The 20,055-nt window shown below is 38.4% G+C and overlaps 1 protein-coding gene across 2 annotated transcripts in view; it reads left to right on the top strand.

The window, feature by feature from the left end:
• Positions 1 to 20,055, top strand: part of MTF2 (metal response element binding transcription factor 2) — a 29,691-nt gene continuing 9,636 nt past the window's right edge. The window contains exons 1-9 of one of the 2 annotated variants that reach the window (XM_075508361.1): positions 1 to 246; positions 12,210 to 12,408; positions 12,553 to 12,634; positions 14,164 to 14,259; positions 14,633 to 14,733; positions 15,081 to 15,229; positions 16,339 to 16,434; positions 17,542 to 17,610; positions 18,478 to 18,601. In XM_075508361.1, the coding sequence (XP_075364476.1) occupies positions 242 to 246; positions 12,210 to 12,408; positions 12,553 to 12,634; positions 14,164 to 14,259; positions 14,633 to 14,733; positions 15,081 to 15,229; positions 16,339 to 16,434; positions 17,542 to 17,610; positions 18,478 to 18,601 (921 nt within the window). In that variant the 5' untranslated portion in view covers positions 1 to 241. Of the gene's footprint in view, positions 247 to 12,209; positions 12,409 to 12,550; positions 12,666 to 14,163; positions 14,260 to 14,632; positions 14,734 to 15,080; positions 15,230 to 16,338; positions 16,435 to 17,541; positions 17,611 to 18,477; positions 18,602 to 20,055 lie in introns of those variants that run through there. The other variant, XM_075508362.1, reaches the window with a different exon arrangement.

The following is a 20,055-nucleotide window of genomic DNA, read 5'->3' as shown; positions in this document are numbered from 1 at the left end:
AGAATGCACCAGCTTCTCCTCCGCGGGAAACAAAAATGGCGAGGGGCTACGGTGGAGCCGGGCTGTCTGTGAAGCGGGTCTGACCCCTCCCCCGCTGCCTTTCCTCCGCTGCGCCGCGGGGTCCGTGCTCGGGGGGGTCCCGCTGCGCACCGAGGGCCCGGCCGCACCGGGGCGCCGGGGGGAGGCTCCTGAGCTCGCCGATTTCCCTGTATGAGGCGGTTGGCACCACTGGAGAGACCGAATGAGGTGAGGGGTGGGGGGGCGGGCCGCGGCGGCGGCGGGGCGGTAGAGGGACGGAGGGAGGGGCGGCCGGGCCCCGCGCGGGGGGGAGGGGGGGGGACAGCGCGGGGAGGGGGGGCGGGCGCGCCCCGCAGCTCGGGCCGCTGGTGCCGCATCCCACCCCCCCGCCGCGGCCGCGCCGCCCGTCGGGGAGGGGGTGCGAGGGGCCCCGCTCCGGCGCGGGGGGCCCCGGAGGCCTTTGGGGGAGGGGGAGGAAGCTCCCTCCGAGGCGGACGCTGGCAAGCAAGTAAGGGGTCAGTGGTGCTCTTCAGTGACCAAAACAAAGGGAACGGAGGCAGACCATCTAACGGGGTCCGTGGAGGTGCTGCAGCGGTGAGGTTGCGGTTAGGCTTGCGCCAGCTCTATTTTTATCTTCTAGTTTAAGGATATTGCCGAATAGGCTGCATTTGCTCGAGTGCGAAGAGAGCAGCACAAAAGAGGTGGTGGTGTTCGCTGGTAACTTTGTTTTTGGTTTCTTTTTTTGTTTGCAACGCCTCACCTCTTAGTCTCTGTCAAGCTAGACGATTTGAATGTGCTTAGAAGCTTACATTTTCAGTCCTCTAAAATATGGTAACTGTCGCTGGCTGAAAGGATGCGCAATAACACATTTTCTTTTCTTCGGTATTTGAATTATGTGGGAAGAATGGGTTGATACTTTTGTTAGTCAAAGAGAACAATATGGTACTGTGTTGGATGCTCTGGACACTGATATTTGTGTTGAAATACTAGGTGTTAGCATCCACCCATGAAGTATCTGGATGCTATTCAAGGAGAGGGCCTGCATAATTAAATGAAAGGGCCTGTGAGGAAAGCAGTGTAGCATTATGCTTGTTTCTTGAATTTCTGATAGTTAGGCCCTGCTCATGACTTTAAAAGGCCAAACATAGTAATGGATAATAGCATGATTTTCTCCTGACTTAGTGTAAGGGAAAGTGACCAGTGTCCTAAACAGTCAAAAGCATGCGATAATAAGAAAACAGTTTCCCTTGGTTTTTTGGTGGTTTTTTTTGTCTGTAATCAGGTTGGTAAAAGTTAACAAGTTAATGTTTGTCCCTTTTTTGAGAACTCAAATCACAATCAATTTGAAAGCATTTGAGATTAAAAGAAGAAAAAAAATCTCAGTTCCTATAGTATTAGAATACAGGTTAATTGGTTCATAGCTTTTTAGTGGAAAGAGAATAAGGGAAAATAAAGATTGAAAATAGGAAAGAAGGCATCTAATAAAGTAGTGAAGCTGAGAAGGATCTTTGCAAGGAGCTACAAGCTGGTGAAATGTGGGTCTATACTGAGAGTGTAATGTAGTAATGTTTTCCACAGGTAACTCTTGTTTTATCGAATATAGATGTGTGGCTTCTCAAAAGCTTGTCTTTTCTGCTCTGGGAGGAATTTTAAATCAGATGTAGGTTGCTTCTCACAAGTTGGCTTAATATGGCTAGTTACCATGGCTAGTTGTTGAGATATATATTTTTTTAAATAGCTGAAAGACATATGCACTGGTAGTTAGTATCAAGGCTGGCCTTGGATACAGTTATGTTTGTCCTTCCCTGCATTAGGAGATCAGGTGAAGTGTATGAGAAGAGCAGCTGTAACAAATAAGCTGCAGTTCATTTCCTAGTAGAGAGTGGACTTCTGTATTCCCTGGAGATAGATGTGGATGAATATAGTATTAGAGGCACCTAAAATTGCTTTAAAGCATATTTTGTGTTCCTCATGCTAGTTGTGGAGGAGAAAGCTTGCGGAGGGAAGAAACATGTGTGACTAGAAGCTAATATGAATCTTCTCTTAGTTTGTGAACTGACAGTATTTTTTGTGTGATTGACCTCTGAGTTTGCTGCAGAGTTGGTTTCACCTTCTTTACAGGCCTTCCTTGCAGGAAATGGAGGGGAAGTGTGTCTTCGAGTAAAACACACCAGGAGAAGAGTTGTAAAACCACAGGTATTGCTGGAGGGTCCTTGGGCAGGGTGATACCTGTTACTGAAAGCACTGAAACTAGTTGAATTTACACTTTGAATAATCTAGATTTCAAGCTGATGGCCTCTTCCTAGAGGGTAGAATCTCTATGGAGGAGTGAAATCAAGGGGCTTAATCTTCTTTGAGAGGAAGAGAGCTAATGATGAGAGCATTCCTGATGAGTCTGGACATATTTCATTCACTAAATATCTTGGAGGATAACAACACCTTATTTGTGTTTTTAATTTCTTTATTTTTAATTTCTTTCTGTGGAGTGCTTATGAAGGTTGCTGTTCTTGTAGACTCGCCTTAAAGAAGGAAATTAATCTTCATGGGGTTTTGATCACCTCTGAAATCCTTTTTCTCCCTCCCCTCCCCCTAGTGCAAGTCAGCATGTTGTCTGTTATCTCCTTCACTGCTTGGGTGCATGCTCATACTACAGTCCCTTAGGTATGGTGCTGGGCATCCTGTATTTGGATACTGTAGAAACCCAAAAGGCAGTTGCTGTGTTCAAGGAGGTCTAAATATACAATTAAGGGAAGATCTGATCTGAAAAGGTGTGTTGCAACCCGATACCATTGTTCTCTCCCTGATACTACCTTCTGCCACTTCTCTTTGTGTACAAACACAGGATCAGTCCCAAACAAATGGCTATTACAGTACAGGACTGCTCTACCCTATTTCCCTACCTCCTAAATATGTAGGGAAATATGTTATTCTGTAATGATCTTTTAAAGACTAATACTTTCACTTTGCGTATCAAATAGAATTAAAACACTTCTAGTTACTTATAATTTCTTGGGGGAGAATGTGAGCAAATAAAACTGAAATCACAAATGACTGTAGTATTATGGACATGAGAATGCACTTATCCTGGTGGCTACCTCTTTTTAATAGTATGAGTCAGTCTTATTAAGGACTGTCATAATTCACAGGGTCAAAAGATGACTCGGGTTAGAAAGGATCTCAGGAGTTCTCTGGTCCTGCTCAGTGTAGCATCAGCCATGAGGCCAGACCAGGTGGCTTTATCCAGTCAGCCCTTGAAAGCCTCCAGTGATGAAGGCCACGCAACCACCCTGGGGCCCCTGTTCCACTGCTGAACTGTCCTCATGGGGGGGGGGGGGGAACACAATTCCCCCACATACCCATCAGAATCTCCCTTATTTCTACGTGTGTGTTACCTCTTGTCCTCCTGCCATGCACTACTGTGAAGAGACTAATTCCATCTCGTTAATCTTCTCACAGGAGCTGGAAGGCTGCTGTTAGGCCTCCCTGAAGCCTTTTATTCTCCAGGCTGAATGAGCCTGGTTCCCTCAGCCTCCTATCATAGGGCAAGCGCTCCAGTCCCCAACTGTCTTGGTGGCCCTCCACCAAACTCGTCTGGTTTGATGCCTTTCACAGAACATCTAACAAGTTCTGTGTAGAAGGAAATAATCACTTTCCCTCAATCTTCTGGTTCTGTTCCTCTTAGTATAGCCCAGGATACCGCTTGCCTTTGCTCAGAGGACACAGTGTTGGCTCATATTCTACTTTCCGTCTGTCAGACCCCCAGCCAATCTTAGCCTGGAATTCTTCCTTCAGATGCAGGACTTCACTTTTGTCTCTGTTGACTTTCATGAGGTTCCTGTCAGCCACTGCCTTCAGCCTGGCTGAAGTTGAGGTAAGTGACACCCACTCCTTTCCCCTCATCCACAAATCCTGCCATTTTTAACACAGAAGGTGGCCAGGTTGGTCAGGCCATGATTTATCCTTGGTAAATATATGCTGACTGTTGCTAGTCACCACTTTTCCATGTGTCCAAAAATATCTTCCAGGAAGACTTACTCCATGACTTCCCTAGCAACCAAAGTGAGGCTAACCAGCGTGTGGTTCCCTGGGTTGAACTTTTGGCCCATTCTGAAGATAGGTGTAACATTTGCCATTCTCTAATCATTATGAATTACCCCTGTTCTCCACAGCCTATAATGATAAAGAACAGCCCCATGAGAACATCACACAGTTATCTTTGTGCTCTTGAAAGCAGCCTGTCTGGTCCCATGGGCCTCCATGAGTCAAGTTCATGTTTGTTTAAACATGTGCAGCAAGCCAATTCACAGGCCACTCAAGGAAGCAATGCTTAACAAATCCATCATGGATAGAAGTTAAAGTATCATTTAAGGCAAAAAAACTTTGTCCTATCAGTGATTTCAGGGCAACCACTCTATATAAGCTGCTCCTTGTCAGCAAGATGAGAAATTGTAACTTGTTTACTTCTCAGCTCTACCCAGTCAACCATAATACCACCCATCATGATCATATGTGATTTTCATGCAATACATTTCTATCCCAATAGGGTTGTTGTTGTTGGTTTTTTTTTTTAATCCTTTGAAAGAGCCTTACATTTTTGGCTATGATTTTTGCTCTGAATTATTCTGTCTGGTTGGACTCTTTTAAAGAACTCCCTAGTAATCACAGAACATCTTTTCATTAGTGTGTTTTTTAAGTAGCTCTATGCTTTCAAAAGTGTGTCCATCACATTACCTGGCAAAAGTAGTAAGTTCCGCTTCTAAAAAAAAAAAAAGTGGTAATAAGAACTAAGTGAGTCCCTGCAGCCCATTCAGCTGATTAGCAGTTAGGTCTATGAATCTGTTGCAGATAGAAAGAAGTTTAGCCAGAAGATTGAGGGGAAGTGATTATTTCCTTCTACACAGAACTTGCTGGATGGCATCTAGGATACTGTGTTTTGGTACTCCCAGTGCAAGAAAGACATCAAACTAGACTAGTTTGGTGGAGGGCCACCAAGACAGTTGGGGACTGGAGCGCTTGCCCTATGAGAGGGGGCTGAGGGAACCAGGCTCATTCAGCCTGGAGAATAAAAGGCTTCAGGGAGGCCTAACAGCAGCCTTCCAGCTCCTGTGAGAAGATTAACGAGATGGAATTAGTCTCTTCACAGTAGTGCATGGCAGGAGGACAAGAGGTAACACACATGTAGAAATAAGGGAGATTCTGATGGGTATGTGGGGGAATTGTGTGTGTGTGTGTGTGTGTGTCCCATGAGGACAGTTCAGCAGTGGAACAGGGGCCCCAGGGTGGTTGCGTGGCCTTCATCACTGGAGGCTTTCAAGGGCTGACTGGATAAAGCCACCTGGTCTGGCCTCATGGCTGATGCTACACTGAGCAGGACCAGAGAACTCCTGAGATCCTTTCTAACCTGAATTATTCTATTATCCTAAACAACTGTAAAAATTGAAAATAATTTTGAGAATGTATTTCTTACTCCCAACCATTACTCTTTGCTTTTCTAGACTGAGGGATGCCTAGGTTAGAGTCCCTTTATTCTTCTGTACTGTTGATGTGGCTTAGGCTTTTGATTGTACCAGAATACAAAATAGTGCAAAGATAAGGGGCTCAAAGTATATCTTGTTGATGTTCTATGACATGGCACATTGGAAGCTCAATATTCGTTTGGCTACATGAAGTAGCATAAAAGGTTAGACTGTAATCTAGATTTGTACTGGATCCTCTGCTTGAAAGAAATTCATGGCAATTTACTAATATAATAGTCTGTTAATGTATAATTGGAACAGTGACTGTTGCAACAAAGTTGCCATTATGAAAAGCAAAGTGAAACTTCTGGTTTTTTTGAATCAGACTGATCCTAAGTTTGGGCCTGGGTTGGGGCGGAGGAAGTATCCTCTTAAGTCTGTCTGTCTGTCTTGGCCCAGCAGAATCTTTTTATTTGGGGAGGGAGGTATGGTTGACACAGTGAACAGATGATTTTGGCATGAGATCTCATAAATGGTAGAGAAGATGCAAGGAAGATGGGAAAAAACATGTGGCTGGGATCCAGCATTTCTCCAGCTGCTAACAGAGGTACTGGATCCCAGTCACAGGTTAGCAGCTACGTTGGAAACATGGCTTGGGCTTGGTTATGTGGTGCTGGGTAAACCAGCTAAAATTGTGGCTCTTGGAAAAGATTCATTTTGCTTTTCTGCTGCCTTCTGGCTGTGAGTGCTTGCTGCTTACCTGGCTTGTCTAGTCACCAGACCTTTCTGTAGGGCGCTTTAATTTGTTTAAAATACCAGAAAATTAATCCATACTAAGGGAAAGAAAACTGAATAGAAAGCTTATGGAAAGGTCAGCTTGTCATTCCAGAGCTGGTGGGAGAGGAGCAAGCTGCTGTATTGGATAAGCCACGTGTGAAACTGCACTCAGTTTTGTGTGTTCTGAGCCCTTGGATAGACCTCCACCCCCCATTCCCTGTGAGATGTTAACTGTCCTGTTTTAAGGAGAGCAGAACAGACTGCTGGTATTTTACAACCCTTCTTCATAGTTCAGTTTTCTTTAGAGTTTAATAAAAGTGTAGTTTGTCTGTAACTTCAGACACAACAATTGCGATTAATCAGCAGTAATGTCACACTTTCAGAACTTAAACTGATTATCTCTAGTTATCATAGGAGAGGAAGATCTAGTGAAAGAACCTATGTGATACCACATCTTCCAGTTTTGAGAGAGATCCTAAACCTATGTGAGTTGTCTTAGTAGGATATGCTGTGTCTGTGATTTCTAGTCTGAATTCCCTTCTGCTCAATCTGCTGGGCTCTCTAAACTCATCATCCCTTCAGTGCGATTTGTATTTCCTGGGACTAAATGAATTATCTGTAGGTCCCACTTTCATGAGTTGTCTTGGTGGATTAAAGTTTTCTCTTAATATGCTTTGGGCACTTAGTTGTTGAAATTTAGTATCTTTAAATTGGCTTCAAAAAACTATCTGTACTCATAGGGTAGCTATCTGTTACTGTTGCAGTATTTGTGAATCACACAGCCCTTCTGGAGGAAATTTCCTGATATTTCATGGATTGTCAGTGAAACTGTCTATAGTTCAGTCATGCAGTCTGGCAGTGCCAGTTGAGGGAGTTTGTGTCCCAAGTTGCTTGTTTGTATTTGGTCTGTTGTGCTGACAAACCATTCTGTGAAACAAGTTGGTGAACTGAGATGGCTGAAAAAAAAAAGACTCTGTCGGGGAGTTTTTCTTAACAGGAGTTGCTTCACAGCAGTTGTTACAACTGAAGGAGTACGGGAGTATGAATGACCTTAACCTGGCAGTGCTGCTGAGGAAAAAGATGCTTGGAAATAAGAGGGAGAGTGCTCAGTCTTTTTAATCCTCCAGCCTCCTCGCATCTTTTTCCCTAACTTTTCTGCTTCTTCATTCTGTAGGATTGCTGTGGAGATACAGGAGTCAGAGGCACCAAATGAACATTGACATTTTCTAACCTCTAATAAAGAGGTTAGAAAGGGTTGCAAACTAGTTAAAACTAACAGAAATCTAATTTTGATTTTCATAAATACAATGCTATGCATCTTAAGTTGTCATGGTTCACAACTCAGACTGATTTAGGTAGCTTGCGTTCCGAGGGAGTTTGCCATTCCTGTTGACAAATAATGACAGCTATCTCCTGCTGCTGCAGCATATTATAAACTAATTCATTAAATAGATGAATAGAAGGTCTTCTGCCTGTCTTGCTTGAAAATATCTATGGTTATGATCTAGACCCTGAGGTGAAAAATCAATGAGCATTTTCAGTACTTCATGAGATCAACTTCTCAAGAAATGGTGAAAGTGTACTTCTTTTTTGAAGTGTATTTCAACATGCAGACACATTTTACTGACCTCCCCCACTAACTTCTGAAGGATTGTATGGGCACGTAAGTACTTTCTTTGCATTTTAAGTGCCTGAGTAAGAGTACAGCCACAACGTATTCAGTATTGAGTAAAGGATGTAAAGCCAAGGTAGATTGAACATGCTGTCTGATGTGCAGTGTAGCTTAGTTGTGCAAGTTAAATGAGAGAGATTTTTATATTGGATAAGTTTTTCTGAAAAACAAGACATCTGTTGGATATTTTGCAATGAGAAGTTCTTGGAGAATTTTTTAAGATGGTGGGGAAATGGTTACTTAAAGGTTACCAATTTTGTTAGTAACTGTAAATGGTGTGGTAGGAAGGTGCTATGGAGCTAACCTCAGGGAAGACTTGAAAGCAAGTTTCCGGAAAATGTGGAACCTCTAAATTAATTTTAAAATTGGCAAGCAAGAAGTTAACCTCAGTTTGCATTTTCACTTAACTTACAACAGAAATTTTATTTTAATGGTTGGTGTGACTTTTTGGTACTCTACTACAGCAGAGCGAGCTGTGGCAAGACAGATGAGAAAGTTATTAACACTTTAGGCATGTAGTTTTTACGCTAGTCTGCACTGGATTTCTTGTGCTGTGTTTCCAGAAGGCACTTCAGAGACACCTACTTTAAGTAACTTATGGCTTGCTAACTAAAGTCAACTTATTAAAACAGTAGCTCTTCCCACTTAATCTCCATCAAAAACATTGAGGGAACGTTTCCCTGAAGACAAATTTCTTATCCATGTGGAAAGCAACTGTTAAGCTAGCTCCAAGTGTCAGCCTATTGTGATAACTAACCCTATTTTCGGTCTGTGTTAGATAAACCATAAACTGCCACAGCAGGAGCTACTTCACGAGCTGTTTAGTCATCACTTCAGCAGTGCTATCTCCCACAAAGAGAGCAATGTGGACAATGGAGAAGTGTCTGCTTTATTGGCTCAGACCTTTACTGTGTGTCAAGATCCTTCAGTGTCTGAAGTAGCTATTGTGAATTTACGCTGCTGTGTAACTCAATGTATAGACTTACTTAAGTGCTTTGTGCCAGAAAATGATGCACAACACATTTTGTTATAATTTGAATGGACTTACGGGACTAACTTCTGTACTTAAAAGTACGTCATATGCTTTTGAAGACTTTTTTTCATATAAAACTCATAAAAATAGCTGATGATTTTTTAAATGGAAATCTGTACTAGGTTATGTATAATAAATTAATTGGTTGTCTTTTTGCTTATTCTGTACAAGGTCTTTCACACCTTTTTTCAAGTACTGGAAAAGAAGAGCCAACATTCCTGCCTTTTAGCTGCTTTCTCTAGTATCTTAAATCAAACCAGATAAAAAGCTGGAAAGAAAATCTTTGAACCTCTAGAAGAGAGTAGTCCTGTCAAAACACTTGTTAAACTGTTTCAAGGTACACTAGTGAATTTGCTTTAGGTGCTTTGAACTACACATGGTGACTTACTGACCTCTTTAATATGCTAAATCAAGTTCATAGATGTAATTTGAAGTATCTAAATACTTTGTAATGATGAGTTCTTTCCAAGAAAAGAATTATTGGCTGAGACCAAGTTACAGTTTCACAACTATTTCTAGGCTGTTTTGATCAAGCCTTGCCTACCCTTTGAATGTTGCTTGCCTTGTGCTAAGTTGGATGTGTGTGTGGTCAGAAAAGTTTGGGGAACTGATGAAGGTAAAACCTTTTTTTACCTCTCTTGACTGGCTGACTTAGACACATTTGTTTCTGAGCCTGTTTGATACTTGGGTGTGTAAATGGTTATACAGATACAAAAGAGAGGGTAGAATGTGGTTGCAACAAGTGTTAGGGGCTGGAGCCCTGCTTCAGAGAGCCTTGCAAAAATTTAAGCCACTGTACAAGATAAGGGGCAAAATCTTGCAGTGATGTACAAAAGACGGTAAGTTTAGATGGTGAAATATTCTAAGGGTTATTCAGAATAATGTAGAAAGTGTAAAAGGACTTCAAGCTACTGAGTGACTGGATAATGAAGTGGCAAATGAAATCCGGTGCAAACAGAAGTAATATACAGTGGGAGGACAAACAATAGTCTGGGAGAAGTTAGAATGAGAATCTGCAGTTTCTAATCACTCTTCGAAATTTTTAACTCAATGCCTGATTGCAGTGGTGGTGGGGAAAGGCTACAAATGTTATTAGTTGGAAAGGAGCAAAGAATAAAAAATGGCCTGGGTGGCCATGCTGCCTGTTACTGTAAACTTATTTTGAATGCTGCATGCATCCTGTCCCATTTATGAGAGGTTAGAGTAGAACTGGGGAAAAGCAGCGGTAACTTTAAAGCAGCAGAGAATTGTGAGAAGCAGCAGAATTGGTAGGATTCTTCATCTGGGAAATATGGCTGAGTGGGTCTAAACATCATTACTAGGGCATGAAGGGAGAAGATGGAAAAGACAGTTTAGTTTTCTGATGCAATGATGAATGGCATCAAATGAAGTGACGAGGTGCTAGCTGTGAAACAAGCCAAAAGAAGTGCTGTTTTACAGATTCAACAAAACACTTAGGAAAACTTGCAGAAGAAAATTCCATTAAGGACTAAAAAAACCCCAGACATTACTGCTTGAGACTTTTGGATCCACAACCTGTAAGAGACCTAGAGAATATCTGGGAGAGGAGCGCTATTCTAAGTTTTGTCTGTTCCTCTGGTCTTCCCTAGTCACCTGTCTGAATATTTTTGTAATTGGGATCAGGCAGGACTTAAACTGGTGACCTAGTTGTGCATGAGGATGCCAGAGTTATTGGGCTAGGTGGAACACTTGTCTGGCCCATTAAGGCTGTTCTTAGTGTCATGTCATTGTTTAGACTTACACTGATTATAATATGCTTAAAACAGCTGTCTAATTTTCTTGTGTCTAACCTTCTTAGTTTAAACTGTTTAGTACAAAAAAAAGTTGATTGCTCTCTGGAAGATTAACTTTTGCATTTTTGCATATTACTGATGTTTTAAGCCATTATAATTCTAGTTTTATTTTCATATTGAATGTAAATAGTAAACTTTTTAGGGAGAAGGGATTCCCTTGTCTCTGAAACTTTAGAGTAACATCTCTAACATGTAAATAGTAATTCTCATCAAACTATATAGGACACTGATTCATTTACTGGTTTTGTTGGTGCTTTGATTCAAATGTTTCTGGTGCTGATAATGTACCTAAGCTATCTTGAGTGAGGTGAAACTTTGCTCTTTCAATTGACTCTATCCTATTTAACTCCCTGATCTGTCCTTGTGTTTACGTCTTAGTTATACGTTTAGTTTCTAAAGAGAAAATACATTAGGATATAGGAATGGTAACTTTGTTTTATAGTCTCAAATTCTGCCTATTACTTATGAAGATTCTTCCTTGTGCATTATCTGGCCCTATTTTATAACTTTCTATATTTTACTCCTTTACTTGGAGTGTAGTGTTTGGTAGCTAGTCTGACATAAAAGCATATTCACACATATATACTTACATATAAGTAGGCTATGTATTGTGGAATTGTATAAGGAAAAAATTATTATTGATTCAAGTAATTTATCATTTTGAGTTTCATGTCTGAAGAAAAGTTGCAAGATCTTCTGTTTTTCCTTCGTTGTTATTTTCCTTTCTGATTCTAACAGAGGAAAATTTAATTTTCATTAGAAACTTAACATGTAGAAATTATTCCTGTGGTGGAAACCTCTACAGCTATGCTTAGTGGGAAAGCATGATGCTGCATTGGAGGTACCTGAGTTAGTATAGACCTTGAGTTAGCATAGTGCTCAACCTGATTTCTTTCTCTCCCCTCCTCCATGTTTTTGGTGTGTGTGGGTTGGGGTTTGTTTTTTATTCTGAGTAACTAACTGCTGAGTACCATGTTAATCGTTGACTACTACTCTCCCTACCAAGGTAATTTAGTTAGAAATGGCTTGGGACCTTTTTAACTTCCTTGGAATTTTAGAAAACTGTCAGTGACCGACTCATGTTTTGCATAAGTAATCTTGTATTGAGTGTTTGATGCATTCTTTGATGCTTCTGACTTTATAAAGAGTCTCTGAGCTGGAAAGTTTGTCTCCCCATCCTCATTTACATTAGTTGATTCTTATAGAAGATTTTTCTGTATATAAACTTGTCTCTTTCAAATTTTGTAGACTCTTATAGTAGCAGAGGCAGTGCTACTAAAGGTGTGTAAAGTCTGAAAACATGACCAGGTTTTTAGATACCTGAAGTTCTGGAGTTAGCTAAGTAAGTTCTAGCTGCGAATCATATTAATATTTAAAATATATGGTTTCTTACTTTAACCTAATTCTGATTACCTTTTCTCTTGCTTCCCTTTCTTTAGAGACTCTACAGCGGTGGGTAATTCACTGGTCCATAAGCGGTCTCCTTTACGTCGAAGCCATAAGACCTCAGCATCTCTGACCAAGCTGTCGTTACGTGATGGACAGAAAGCCAAAAAGCCACTGTGTAAATTTGAAGAAGGTCAGGATGTCCTAGCTAGATGGTCAGATGGCTTGTTTTATCTTGGAACTATCAAAAAGGTAAACAATTTTTTAACTTCATTGGAGTTTTACAGTATCATATGTTGGTTAAATCTTACAGTATTATTGTCTCACTTCAATATTAAATACATTCTTCTGTTTAGTCCTTTTACTCATGGCTTCCGCTGGATTATTGTTTTTCAGATAAACAAACTGAAACAGAACTGCTTCATTATATTTGAAGACAGTTCCAAATCCTGGGTTCTCTGGAAGGACATACAAACAGGCAAGAACTTCAGTGAAGTAGTCATTGTTTGGTATTTTATTTGTTTAGATTACTATATCTGTTAAAATAAATTATTACATTATATTCTTGTGTCCTAAAGAGCAAATAATCTAATGTGACCCAGGATCATGAATTAGGCAAATTAAAAAAAAAAAAAATCAAACAACTCTTTATCATTGCAGTTAGTTTTTGTTTTGACATAACTATATGCAGGGAGGGGAGAACACTTCTAAAAATGATCATATTTGAGTTTATTTGGATGGGGATAGAGTATAATACTCTGTCTTAACAGAAAACTCCAGGCCCTAATTTACACCAAGCTTATGTCCTCCTATTGTTTTCAGTTGAAACAACATGATGTGGAAAGAAACCAAAGACTGGAAAATCCTAGGTTTGAATGGAGTTTTCACATTTAAAAGTAACACCATAACTGTTTCACATAAGAAACCATTACAGATTTTGGAGTATTCATGTGATATAAAGAAATGTGCAATTATCAAGTGAGACATCTATTGTATATTAGCTTTGAGTTTTTCAGATATTTGAGGAGTAGCTAGTATTTTGATAATCTAATGCTAATGAAACATGGATGACAATTTCAGTGATAATTTTTTCTGAAAATTAGTTACAATTTCTGTATCATAAAGGCAATGGAAATCTGATTTGGCTCTCGCTGATTCTTGATGTTTAAACGCTTTATCTGCTGATAGGAGAAGCTTTGTATTCATAATAGCAAAAAATCAACTTTTATTTCTGAGAAGCTTTTAAAATAGTGTTCTTCTGCTTCTGTATAGTACTAGTTTATGATCTTTGATTCATTTATCGTAACTATCAAACTTTAGTGCATGAGTGTGATAACATGTAGATTAAATAACTTGTATTTTAAATTCAGATTTTTTTACATTGATACATGGTATAATTGGAGCAAAATGTAGCTTTGTTTCCAGTTTGCAAGCTAACTTTTTTTTCTTACCTCTACTGTTACTGTGTGCTTTTTTTTATGCTTGCAGATATGTATAAGAAGTAATTCCTAAGAATGTTGGAGTTTAATATTAAAGCATCTGGGGCAGATCTGTCAAAGATGTGCACCAAAGTATGCATTTATTTACATGAAAAGAAGCACAAACTACTGTAAATACAAAACATATCTGAGCTGACTATCAGATAGGATAAAACATATCTATCAGTACTATTGGATAGGATTTGTTTATACATATTTTTTAGCCTGCATTTACATTCTTTATTCAGTTATTTAATTTTTATTGTTGATCTTAAGGACTGCGTAGTAAATAGGCAATATATAGCCTGTAAATATCTGGTAGCCTATGATAAGTGATATAAATATTTGTAACATATACAGTCTGTACAAAATGTTTGAATTAATTTTTGTTAGGAAGTTAGACTCTGTAACGGTATGTTTCTAAAATGCGTGAATCTGTAACTGAAATTATGAAAACAAGCCATACAAGTGATAACTATTCCAACTGCAGATGTAATCTGAAAAAAATCACGCTTTCGTCTTTGTCTAGGAGCCACTGAAAGTGGGGAAATGGTCTGTACAATATGTCAGGAAGAGTATTCAGAAGCACCAAATGAAATGGTTATATGTGATAAATGTGGGCAAGGTAACTAGATTTTTTTTTATTTATTGCATTTTAAAAGGCGTTTTGATTTGTTTCATGAAGGAGGATATTTGCCTGGCTATGACTGACTGCTCAACTGATTTTAAATTTTATAGCCCTTAGTGGCTATTAACAGCTCAGTGAATAATGATAATCCACATTAAAGTGACTAACACCTGTTCTGTAAGTAAAGTTTATTTTTTCCACTAAGAAAATTTAAAAGACCATTTTGAATGTTACCAATCTTTTAAATCAGATTTTTGGCATTAATGATGGATAACACCTTATAGTTGCATTAAAACTATATATTGTAAATTCTGTGTAAACTACTTTTTTCCATTTAATAACACTTTGGCTGATCATTTTTTTTATACAGGTTATCATCAGCTGTGTCACACACCAAATATCGATTCCAGCGTGATTGATTCGGATGATAAATGGCTCTGTCGACAGTGCGTTTTTGCAACAACAACAAAGGTGTGTTTCTAGAAAAACATTTCTTAATACATCCCATATTGCATGTATACTTTGTTTTTGAAGTTGAAACAAACAACAAACAAAAAGAAATAGCATTTTTTCCAGTGATTTCTTTTTTGTTAACTTTGATCTGAATGGAAGTTTTATATGTTGGGAATTAATACTTATTTTAGAAATAGGTGACATTTGGCTTTCAATTTATTTTTAAATATGCTAGTATTAAAACAAATACAGGTGAAAGTATTTTACTTGATTTTAGACAAATTTTTGTAACTTTCAAATTAAAAGATTTGAAAGTTTCAGAAATATTATTGGTTTTGTAAACTAATGTATTTGTTTTGGCCCAGAGGGGTGGTGCGCTTAAGAAAGGACCAAATGCCAAAGCACTGCAAGTCATGAAACAAACGTTACCGTATAATGCAACAGACCTTGAGTGGGATGCAGGTCATAAAACAAATGTCCAGCAGTGTTACTGCTATTGTGGAGGACCTGGAGAGTAAGTAAACAGATAATATATTAAGAACTTTTCTCCATAATGCAGCTGCAAACTTTGGCCCTGATCCTGTAGACTTTTACTCGTGAACTTGTTAGTTTGTCTTTCTATTGTGTGTAGGTATTAAACTCAATGCAAAGTGGAATTTTGATTTTTTTTTTTAATATATATATGTTTGAGGTTTTTTTAAATGTCTTATGGGAAATATATTATTAATGGCTTTCCTTCTCCCATCATATCTTTTGGTTTGTTTTAATTTTGTCCATCGTATTGTGTGTGTTATGTGTGTTACCATCATATAACATCACAGTCCATTCTACAACAAGCAAGAATATTTTTTTTTTTGCGTTGCTACTGTTAATGTGTTGAGATTGGATGGAGTTGTTTGTTGATTTTCTTGCAATTCTAGGCGGTATTTTTCTGATGTTAACTCAGCTCTGTCATTTGTCACAAATATAAATGCATCTAGAGATCAGTTTATTAAACTTTGTTGGAATAGACAGCTGTCTGATTCTACCATAACAACATACCCTGGGTTGCAATTATTGGCAGGGGAAAGACTTTTTTCCTCTTATGGCATTAGAGTCCTTTGCTGCTACTTTCTTACAAGAAAGGCAAGAAGAGGACTTCTTAAGCAGCTAGAGATAAATACTCTGGTGTCTGTAAGTGTAAACTGTGAGGTTCATTTTGAGGATTCAAGTAGTTGAATCCTCAGAACAAATGTTTGTGACTTAATGCGGCTGTGCCATCCTTTGGAAAATAACAAGGAAGCTAATCCAGTATGTGAGAAGGAGCTTATATGGAGTTACTGAATTCTTAATATCGAGAATTAGAAGGTGGTTGTCAGAGGAAACTAAATTTTTTTTCATCATTTAATAACTTAATCCATCCTTTTACTAGACTATCTTTTATTACTCTTGTTTACTCTCTTCTAGTAATGATTCATTATGGAAGTCAGTGTTGCAGAAATATTCCTACAGATGACTGTTTGTTGTATAAACTGTGAAAATCAGTTTGGGTCAGAAGATTCCTTGCTACTTAATTTAAATGTAATGAAGAACAATTTTCAGTAACTTTTGTAACACATCTTGTTTTTCTTTCTGTTGGTGAAGCTGGTATCTAAAGATGTTGCAGTGCTGCAAATGTAAGCAGTGGTTTCATGAGGCTTGTGTGCAGTGCCTCCAAAAGCCAATGCTTTTTGGTGACAGGTAAGAAACTTAAGCTGTACTTTATGGTTGTCTTTAGTTAAAGTGTGGAGGGAATCTCACATATGAGCTTTTATTAAGGCATCTGTAATACAACAGTATTTTCCAAAAACGGGGTGAGTTTTGTGTAGAAGATTATATGAAATAAAGTATGTGTTCAGGTGCCAGGAAAATGCAGTTCTTCATCTCTGTTTAATGAAGGAGCGTGGGGTGGTGGAGGGGTAGCCAATGGACAGTTAAATTAAAACTGTTACTGACTTCACTTTGTGTAGAAGTCCATTATACTGTAGGTGCTGGCTACTGGGAGATTGGAAGCTTTAAAGCAGACCACTTTAGCAGGCCTATAAATTAGATAAGGGCTTTCAAGTTCACATTGTATAGCTGACTAATCTCTTACATGCAACACGGACCATGCTTCAAGGCAGGTTGTCAGTGTGTGTGTGCAGTAGTAGTTCCCTGTACTAATAGTATAGAGAACTGGAGAAAGCTGGAAGGATAGTTAGACTGAGGGGAACTACGTACATCCTCTCTTCGTGTGTGATGAGTTGGGACAAAAGGAAATGAAAAAGAGTACTGGTCTGTGCTTTCATTTTAAGAGGAACTTGGAGCAGATGAGAGAGAAAACTGGAGAAGGGAATCAAGGAGTATCTCATTCATAATCTATTACTTTCTTTTAGCTGTTGATTGTGCTTGAATGTTTGTATGAAGGAACTGAGTTAGGACCCAGGAGTGCATGGGTCCTTTAAATGCTTAGACTGGTGCACAGGTTTCTGCATTTGAGAGAATGGAGTAGGGACATTACAGAGCATCTTCATTGATACAGTTACAGGTTGAGGGACTTTCTAAAGGAGTGTGAAACAGTGGTACCAGGATAAAATTGAGGACGTACCTGGTATCTGGCCCAGTAGGTAGCAGCACAGATCGTGGAAGTTGATAAAGGAAGGTGGAGGACAAAGGGACTCTTGAATATCATATGGCTGGGTTTCTAGCCTGCTTAACTTCATCTTTTTTTTTTTTCATAACTAGGGTGTTTAAAACATTAAGAGAGTGTGTGTGTACAGACACCCACAACCCAGACACATGTACATATACATATGTATATATTTTTAGGTTTTATACGTTCATTTGCTCAGTTTGCAGTTCTGGACCAGAATACCTCAAACGTTTACCCCTGAGATGGTAAGTATGAATTAAAAAAAAAAAAGGGGGGGGGGGTGAGTTGAATACGTGCTCTGCTTTTCTTTTTGGTATTTTGATTCTCCTTGCAAAAAAGGAAAATCCACTTGCTGTCTTGAGTTGTTTCCTGAGTTGTTTTTACTGGTTGTATGAACAGGGACAACTTTGAAGGAAAAGTTTATCCTTAAATGTAGAGATATATTGCAATTGCATGCTCTTGGGATTTATTCCTGGGATTGTTCAGTAAAGTAGCAAGCAACTACTCACTTGTATGTGTGAAGATTGAGATATGTGAACAAAGTCTTTTTTGCAGGTTTAGGATCCTGCCATTAGATAGGCCAAATGTATACTCTAGTACTCACTACATCTTGACACATTTTATAATAGTTTCCATGATGAGACTTAATAGTTAATTGTAGTTTGAAATGTTTGAGCTAACCCATATTAGAAATTATATCCAATTTAGTGGATATTATGTGCTAACAAATATATAGTGGAAATTACCTTGTTAAAGGTTAATTCACCAAAATACTTGCATGAATTCAGAATTGATACATTCAAGTATGAATTTGGACTTACTTAAATATCCCATGGTTTAGACCAGTTCTGGAGTTTAAAGGAACATCATAACAATGAGATGAGGCAGAGACGAAAGTAAAATTCAAAGCAGAAGGAATCCCTTGAGGAAGAGAAATAATGGAAGACAACAATTTATAATGTTGTTCCCTGGATTGAGTGTTTTTTTAAGTTGTGCTTTGTGTTCCTCTAACTATATCATGCTAATATATTTTCTATTAAATTATTTCAAAGAAAGCAATTGGAAGAAAAAGACTTTTGTCTGTGTTTTATTCAAATATTTTGGAATTCTAGGGTAGATATAGCACATCTATGCCTTTACAACCTAAGTGTTATTCATAAGAAGAAATACTTTGATTCGGAGCTTGAACTCATGGCCTACATTAATGAAAACTGGGATAGATTGCATCCTGGTGAGGTAAGTAAGTGTTTCTCTTTCTTGTTTTTCCTCACAGTACATACATATGTCCTGAAAGTTAGTGTTTTATTCTGGATGTTAAATCCTTTATTGCCTTAAAATCTGGTAATCCCAAATAATGAGGAGACCATCTTTAATTTCCTTGTAGAAACAGAATGCTTTTTAAGTGGTGTATGTTCTTCGGAGCTGTAAAATTTCTCAAGTGGTCCATGTAACTACTATTTTATTTGCATGGCAACTTTATACTCAACTGCTTATTCTGTTGCATATATGTATTTTCCTTTTCTTTCACTTTATAATTGTCTCATAGTTCTTTGATATTTTAATGTGCACGGACCAGAAAATGTAAATGTAGAACTGAATGCAGTGTATATTGCATATGAACACATCTTCAAAGTCTCTAAGGTGTAACACATAACAAATGAATATACACAAACATTTCCTCTTTCCTCCCTCTTCCAAACATGGGGGTGATCTGTTTGTGTCCAGGTCTAAAGATTGTTTTGATCCTTTTCCAGTCTGATTCTGCTACTTGTCAAGGCATCTTGGTTTTAGTTCACTACTGTACTATTTATTTTTCCAGCTATTTGATTTACTGGGCAGTTATCTTAGCATTAAAGGAAATCCATTTCCCCAAGCAGACTGACTTCATATTTAACTAAGAGGAGCAGTGTAGATATTTGTTTCTGCATGTATGGCTGGATGCAAAATTTATGTCTAAATTCAATTGTTTAGGGTTTTGAAGTTTTTTAATACAGGTGCCATATAACTGATTTGAAATTTTCTTATCATGAGTACGTCCTACTTTTATACTTATTTTGAGTAAATTCATACATCTGTAATCCACTTTTACTAGCAGACACAATTTGAGAATCAAATGTATGTTCTTGGTTTAAATGAGTAACTACTTTTCATAAATAATGGAAAATAGTTTAAAATTCATATGTTTAGACTATGACTGTCATTAGTTTATTAGAAAGACAAGCAAACATTCAAGCATTACTAAAAATTACAATTAGTGTCATTATGAATAGACATCTGGTTTGCTTGGGGATGTATGGCATCTCTTAGCTATGTCATATCAAGTCAATAATTCCGTCATGTCAAGTCTCAAGCTTCAATTAAAAAAAAAAAAAAAAAGCCTGCACAAATTGTGGTAATTCTGACACCATCTCTTCAACAGAATGAAATGTTCTGGCTGTCTTACTGTGCAGTTCAACAAATACATAAGTGGTGGTTAATTTTGACTTCTGTTTCTTAGTGTTGAGGGAAATGTAGAAGAAATCAATGTTTATTTCGCGTAATAAACTTTATTTAGATTTAACATAATTTCATGTTAGAATGGCCAGTCAGAGCAGCTGTGGTGTGGATGAGGAGAGCGGAGCTATCTAGCTGCCATTGACTTGGAGCACACATGCTGTTTTGAAGAAGTTGAAAGGCTACAGTCCTTATTG

The sequence above is a fragment of the Mycteria americana genome, chromosome 7, assembly GCF_035582795.1.
Source record: "Mycteria americana isolate JAX WOST 10 ecotype Jacksonville Zoo and Gardens chromosome 7, USCA_MyAme_1.0, whole genome shotgun sequence".
Taxonomy (NCBI): domain Eukaryota; kingdom Metazoa; phylum Chordata; class Aves; order Ciconiiformes; family Ciconiidae; genus Mycteria; species Mycteria americana.
The sequence above is the reverse complement of the archived record's forward strand: the minus strand, read 5'-3'. Positions and strand labels throughout refer to the sequence as shown.